General features: G+C 41.0%; 1 protein-coding gene and 1 long non-coding RNA gene across 4 annotated transcripts in view; one reads left to right on the top strand and one right to left on the bottom strand.

The window, feature by feature from the left end:
- ASB5 (ankyrin repeat and SOCS box containing 5) overlaps positions 1 to 7286 on the top strand; it is a 49160-nt gene extending 41874 nt beyond the window's left edge. For all 3 annotated transcript variants that reach the window (XM_029934048.1, XM_029934067.1, XM_029934057.1), the window contains exons 3-7: positions 2204 to 2311; positions 3225 to 3375; positions 3542 to 3676; positions 5672 to 5863; positions 7125 to 7286. In XM_029934048.1, coding sequence (XP_029789908.1) covers positions 2204 to 2311; positions 3225 to 3375; positions 3542 to 3676; positions 5672 to 5863; positions 7125 to 7252 — 714 coding nt within the window. In that variant the 3' untranslated portion in view covers positions 7253 to 7286. The remainder of the gene's footprint in view (positions 1 to 2203; positions 2312 to 3224; positions 3376 to 3541; positions 3677 to 5671; positions 5864 to 7124) is intronic.
- Positions 1 to 7612, bottom strand: part of LOC115287538 — a 35120-nt gene that overhangs the window by 22118 nt on the left and 5390 nt on the right. The window lies entirely within an intron of this gene.

Here is a 7612-nt window from a genome sequence, read left to right as displayed (position 1 = left end):
ACACTGTTTTCCAGAGCGGCTACACCAGTTTACATTCCCACCAACAGTGTAGGAGGGTGCCCGCCTCTCCACACCCTCGCCAGCATCTATAGTCTCTTAATTTATTCATTTTAGCCACTCTGACTGGCGTGAGGTGGTATCTCAGTGTGGTTTTGATTTGTGTTTCCCTGATGATGAGTGATGTTGAGCATCGTTTCATGTGCCTGTAGGCCATCTGGATATCCTCTTTGGAGAAGTGTCTGTTCATGTCTTCTGCCCATTTCTTCACTGGGTTATTTGTTTTCTGGGTGTGGAGTTTGGTGAGTTCCTTGTAGATTTTGGATACTAGCCCTTTATCTGATATGTCATTTGCAACTATTTTTCCCCATTGTGTCACTTGCCTATTCGTTTTCTTGATTGTTTCCTTTGCAGTGCAGAAGCTTTTTATCTTGATGAGGTCCCAAGAGTTCAGTTTCACTTTCATTTCCCTTGCCTTTGGGGATGTGTCATGTAGGAAATTGCAGCACTTGAGGTCAAGGAGGTTGTTTCCTACTTTCTCCTCAATGGTTTTGATGGTTTCCTGTTTCACATTCAGGTCCTTCAGTCATTTTGAGTTTATTTTTGTGTATGGTGTAAGAAAGTGGTCTAGTTTCATTCTTCCGCATGTTGCTGTCCAGTTCTCCCAGCACCACCTGCTAAAGAGGCAGTCTTTTTTCCATTGGATACTCTCTCCTGCTTTGTCAAAAATTCATTTGCCATAATTTGTGGGCCCAGTTCTGGGTTCGCTATTCTATTCCATTGGTCTATGTGTCTGTTTTTGTGCCAATACCGTACAGTCTTGATGAAGACAGCTTTGCAGTAGAGGCTAAAGTCTGGGATTGTGATGCCTCCTGTTTTGGTTTTCTTCTTCAATATTACTTTGCCTATTTGGGGTCTTTTGTGGTTCCATATGAATTTGAGAATAGTTTGTTCTAGCTTTGAGAAGAATGTTGGTGCCCTTACCCCCACCTGGAACCACCAGGCAGGTCTTCGAGAGGAGCGCAGTCTCAGGAAGTTTTTCGACATGCATTCCGTGTCCACCCAGCGGGGAGTCAGAGGCTGCCCCAAAGCACGATGTGAGAGGGAATCAGGACCTTCACAGGTGCTTGGCCACCTGGTCACCCTGGCAGGTGGCGGTGAGGATGAGCCCTTCAAATCTGACAGCTGGCTTAGACAATTCAAAATTTTTGAAAAGATAACTTACAGGATCTAAAAGTTGCCACTTGCTAGGGACAAAGATTGGAGGTGAATCTTTTCTTGCCTTCATTTTCAGATTCCTCCTGTCCATCTTTGTTACTACGGACCATGGTGTTCTGTCACAGGTTATGGGGATTTGGCCATGAAAACCTTCTTATTACAGTCTGTAGTATGATTGTCAATAGACAGTGAGGTACCAAAAATAGCAAGAAAGCAGAGTCTCGTGTCCTAATACTATTTAATTAGTTTAGTCTGATATCATTAGTTTAACTGGAATAAAGTGTTTTATCGGTTGTGCTTTGATTTTTAAAGTGTTTACTTGGTTTCGATTGGATAACAAAATAAAATGGAACACGTGTCATATAAGTGTAACAGTAAGTGCTTTACATACATTGTGCTGTTTAATCTGCACGGTGACCCCAGAATTTTGAGGGTGATGAACTCATCCAAATAATTGCTGCCCTCTCAAACAAGGCTTCAAGCCCAAGTGTGACCGACTTGACGACCAGAGCACTCAGCCACAAGAGTAGAACCCAGTCACTCCTATCTAGTGACAAATGTTCACAGCGTGGCTTATACCATTCAGCATATTTTCCTCCCTGTCTGGGCTAACCTGTAATTTCACAGCCCCAAATCAAAACAAGTGAGCCAGCCTATAAACAGTCTCCGGTTCTACAAAATAAAAAACAATAGCAATCAAAACAGTTCATAAAGACCACACAAGGTTAAGGAAGCAGAATTTTATGAAAACGTTCAGAATCTACTAAACAAAACAGTTTAGGCCCTGTGGGTTTAGATATGGTGGCGGTGTTACAGTAATGAGGCGTTTTGACAACAGATTCACTCTGTGGCCATCTGAACTGGACTTTTCCTGCTTAAACCTGACTCCCTGGGAGTCTTTGATCTTTTATATCATTCACTAACGACCTTTATAATTTCATATGGTTTTTTTTTGCTCACCTTTCAAAATGATTCATGTTGCATTTAGGGTTATAATGTAAATGCAGTCACGATAGACCACGTCACCCCACTGCACGAAGCCTGCCTCGGAGACCACGTGGCCTGTGCCAGGACCCTACTGGAGGCTGGAGCTAATGTAGGTACCGCTTAGAACCATTAATCGCTTCACATCTGATGACAAAGACAATTGAACAAAGTTCTCATTTTGCTTTTCTTGCCTTAGTAGTTTTCAAAAATAGCAGAGTAAAAAGAAATCACATTGCTTCAGTCTTCTCAATGCTCTCCAAGAAGGCTTTCTAGCCATTGCAAAAATGGGTAGCATGCCTATAATAATGTAGAATGTTCTCTAAGTTATTTCCTACTCTCATGATTCTAAACAACTGTGGATGGACCTCTTTGTGCCCATCATGTTTACCCGTCTTTGGATGATTTTCTCAAAAAAATTTTTTAATGTTTATTTTTGAGAGAGAGAGAGCATGAGCAGGGGAGGGGCAGAGAGAGCAGGAGACACAGAATCTGAAGCAGGCTCCAGGCTCTGAGCTGTCAGCACAGAACCCAATGCAGGGCTCAAACTCACAAACCGTGAGATCATGACCTGAGCTGAAGTTGGACACTTAACTGACTGAGCCACCCAGGCGCCCCAGGATGATTTTCATAAGATAAATTCTCAGAAACAGAATTTCCCATTTCTCTGACTTACCACCAGCAAGGTGACCTCATCACATTTGTCACCATCACATTTGTGGACTTTTTTCCTAGTTGAAAGGCATCTGACCATTGAATTCATTTTTGTTTACTTGACTCTTGAGTATCTGTTGATTTTCATGACTTTTACTAGCTGCATGGCTACTCTTGTGACTTATCTACCACATCATATTTCTGTTCATTTCTTGAGTTTTAAAAGCTTTGCTTATTGATGTGTGTGAGCTAAATCTCCTTTGTCACATTTCCTGCACACATCTCCCAGTGATTTCTGTTAGATCGTATAACCTCGTGTCCAATCACGTATGACTCTGTGACTCTCGTTCTTAAACTCTGCTTCGGCGTAGGTAAATGCAATCACGATTGATGGCGTGACTCCATTATTCAACGCATGCTCCCAGGGCAGCACCAGCTGTACAGAACTTCTTCTGGAATATGGGGCCAAACCCCAGATGGAGTCGTGTCTCCCTTCTCCCACACATGAGGCCGCCAGTAAAGGTGACTTAGTTATGGGGCTAGGTGGGGGGGGGGGGGGGGAAGTCCCTTTAGCAACATGGAGTGCTCCATTTTGCTTTCAGTGAGTAACAGCAGGGAACAGCCTGAGCTGAGGTGCAAGGAGGTGGGCAGTGTTGAGAGTAAACTCATCTCTACTTCGTGTTTGCAGGTCATCATGAATGCCTAGAAATACTGATATCCTGGGGCATAGATGTTGACCAAGACATTCCTCATTTGGGAACTCCTCTGTATGTAGCTTGTATGTCACAGCAATTCCACTGCATTCGGAAGCTTCTTTATGCTGGTAGGTTTCTTTCAAACCTCTCCCATTCTGTCCATACACGTAAGCAATTATTCAGATCCATATTTATGTCTCTAATAAACTGTGTAAAGATATCTCATTGCTAAAAACGTTCTTATTCCCAGCATTGTTGCCTGTAAGTATGTAACCCATAAAAAAAGGAGTAGCATTCTTGGTAACTCCACGTTACCTCACAGGTCTAAAAGTCCTATTGTAATGATCAAAAAAGGTAGAACATCAAGGTTGATATAGTGTTGCCAAATATGTCTTTCTTCATGAATAAATCCATCACAAGAAATTTTAGGGGTAGTAACTGCTTAGTTACCTTATCATCTACCAATCATAAGAACTCACGGGCTCACCATTTACCTTCAAAGACTTAACAGCCTTTTCTTCTTACTTGATCAAACCAGTTGCTCAAGGTTCAGTGTTAGCCTCGTGAGAAACTTGTCCTCATATTTTGAGACCACGGTGGCATTCCCCCCCCCTAGGAATAGGAGCTCTCTTAAGGATGTGGATTTTGTCCTTTCCCCCATCATCTCTTTTCCCTACCACAGCACCTCTCATGTGGTAGGTTCCTAAACTATGTGGAAAATGAGTAAATGGATTTCCATGCTTTTTACTGTTTATGCCATCATTTGGCCTCTGATACACAGTATCTTCGCTAAATTATCAGCCTCCTGCCAGCAGTTTCTACTCAGCTATTTCACTCCCATTCCATCTAGTTAAGTCTTGAATGTGACTTCTGCTAATCATCATTGACATGTTGTTATTTTCTGGCTGCGATCACCCATGAATTTGTAGAATTAGAAGCATTTCTTCTTTATTGCCTTTTTTTTTACATTGCTAGGAATATTATTCTTTCCACCAAACATTTTCTATTGGGCAAGAAAGAGAGAGAGTGCTGTTGGTAACCGTGGATTGATTGTTATTATCAGGCTCTGCTTGCCCATAAAATTAACATAACCAACAGAGTTTATGCTTTCTCTGTGGAGATGCCGTTATGGACTATCATTCCTTCACAAATCATTTTGTATTTGGTTAAAAAATATGAAAACAATTACATTTATTGAGATGTGGAAGGAGCAGGAAGGCCTAAAGAGACCCTTAACATGTACTGCTTCTTGTAAACACCATTAGTTTTATTGATTGTATCAGAAACCAGAGTGGAAAGCACTTGTGCGTTTTTACTGATAGATATTTCTCAGTGTCGCACCCACTTCTGTGCTGGGAAACAGACTACTGCTCCCTCCAGCATCACACAGTACTGACTTGTTGCACATGTGCTGAATTACCCCATGTGTCAGGACGCGTGCTAAGATAAAATAACTATGTGATAAGTAATTTAATAGAGAAGGGTTTTTTAATATAAGATTTTTAAAAAATTTACTTTGCACCTGGAAATACAATGGGCTTTTCTACCTAAGAGGCTCAATGCCTTTATATGTTTATTGACTTACACTGTATGTGTGAGAAGTGAAAGTCTATGCACCATTCACCGAAACAACTCACACGTCTAGATTCATGAGTTTTCCAGGAAACACAAAGAGCTCTATTGCCTGAAAATAGATGGAAATAATAAGAGTAACAAACTGTTGAATAATCCTAAGAAGCCCATTCGTGATGAAAACAGACGTGAGCGAGCCTCATCACGCTCTGTTTAAATTACCAGTGAATAAGGTTACTTTGGGGACTTTAAAACATTTAAAAATATTTCGTATTATGGGATCTTTCAATCAGAGAGAAAAAAATATTAGAGAACATAATAAATGTGCACTCTCCATCTATGTGTACCAAGTTTTAATCTGTATTTGAAGTGTGTGTGTGTGTGTGTGTGTGTGTGTGTGTGTGTAGATAGACCGACAGAGAGAGAGAGAAATAACTCGTTACAGACAGAGGTGAGTCCTCTTGGCATCACACCTTTCTCCCTGCGCTGAGGTAAGTGACTTGGTCTAACAGTTTCTGTTTGGATCGCTCATCGTTCTTATTGACACGCAGGCGCCGACGTACAGAAAGGCAAGGACTGGGACACACCCCTGCACGCGGCTGCGCAGCAGTCCAGTGCGGAAACTGTGAGCTTACTGCTGGAGTTTGGAGCAGATATCAACGCCAGAAATACAGAGTTGCTTCGGCCTGTAGATGTCGCGACTTCCAGCAGTTTGGTGGAAAGATTATTGCTTCAACATGAAGGTGAGAATCCATGTGGGCACATCAAAACACAGGGCACCTGGGTGGCTCAGGTGGTGGAGTGTCTTGACCCTGGATTTTGGCTCAGGTCTTGATCCAGGGTCCTTGGATCGAGCCCCGCTCTGGGCTCTGTGCTGAGGGTGTAGTCTGCTTAACATTCTCCCTCGGCCTCTGCCCTCAACCCCAGCTCATGCGCTTACTCTCTCTCTCTCTTTCAAAATAAAACAAAAAGCAAAAGCAACCAAAAACCACAAAACTACATTTGCCTGAAATTGATCAATGCAAATTAAAGACTTTGTGTTGACATGTAAATGATACTGGTCTAACATTTAAAATATTTTTTGAAGCAGATGATTTTTTTTAACTTAGGTTCTATCTGTAAAGAAGACATCACAATGATCTCAATTTTCTTTTTCCATCTTACATAAACTTGATATTCATTTGGTTAAATTGAATGTATTCAGTTTGTTTTGACAATACGTAATAGGTAATTCGGTTTAATACCTGCTGAGAAACATTTGGAAACATGCCCCCTTTTCCAAGGGCACACAGCTTCTATAATGTATTGTAGAAAGAGAACCAGGAAAAACTTTCATACCAAAGACTTTTGTTATTTAACATTTTTTTAACATTCATATTTTGAGAGAGAGAGAGAGAGAGAGAAAGAGAGAGAATGAGCATGGAAGAAGCAGACAGAGAGGCAGACACAGACTCCACAGCAGGCTCCAGGCTCTGAGCTGTCAGCACAGAGCCCAACGCGGGGCTCAAATCCACGAGCCGTGAGATCATGACCTGAGCCGAAGTCAGATGCTTAACTGACTGAACCACCCAGGTGCCCCAACACTTTTGTTATTTTAAACAGAATCTTTATTGTGGCTCAGACACTATAATAAAATTCATTTGGCTTAACCAGTAAACCTAATTTGAGAAAAGGACCTAACTTAAAAACTTTCCCCCTTTAATGCCTAACAGTCTTGGGTCTTTTGATTTATATCTTCTTCAAAAAGCAGAACTTATTTCTGAGGCTTTTACATGCAACAATTCCATAAGCCTCAGGATTATAATGTTTGAAAGAACCCATACAGAATATGCCACACTTACATTAAGACCTTACAAATAAACGCCATAGAAATGCTTCTGAGAATGTCTTCAGCACTACTTACTTTACCTGAAAGCACTGAAACCAACGGTTTATTTCACGTGTCTTACAACATACAAAAGTCATTTTGATTTTAATTAACAAGTGCCTTCCTGTCTTCTGTAGCTACTCCAAGCAGCCTTTGCCAGCTTTGCCGACTCTGTATCAGGAGCTACATAGGAAGACCGAGATTGCACCTTATCCCCCAACTCCAGCTACCAACGCTGCTGCAGAATTTCTTACAGTACCGATAAGGCAGTAAAGTAATGCTAACTACTAGTGAAATCAGAACATTTCATCTGCATAGCGTACATTTCATGTTAAAATATGCTAAACCTAGTATATAAGGGAATATGAGGCTCCGGGGAAGAAGTGAAATATCCATTTACATTTTAAGTGTACTAGTGGGTACTACTGTTTTATGCATTTTTTCTGTTTTGGGGGGGTGATAACATATTTTAAATACCTGTATATTATTAGCTATTCCCATATGCTCTTTTAGATTAAAAAAAAAGAGAAATCTCCATTTTAATGTTTCTTTTTATGAAGAGGAAAAATGCGAACCCTTACTAAAATTATGTATTTTAAAAGGCCTCCATTCTTCAAATAATGCA

The sequence above is a fragment of the Suricata suricatta genome, chromosome 1 (assembly GCF_006229205.1).
Source record: "Suricata suricatta isolate VVHF042 chromosome 1, meerkat_22Aug2017_6uvM2_HiC, whole genome shotgun sequence".
Taxonomy (NCBI): Eukaryota; Metazoa; Chordata; class Mammalia; order Carnivora; family Herpestidae; genus Suricata; species Suricata suricatta.
The sequence above is the reverse complement of the archived record's forward strand: the minus strand, read 5'-3'. Positions and strand labels throughout refer to the sequence as shown.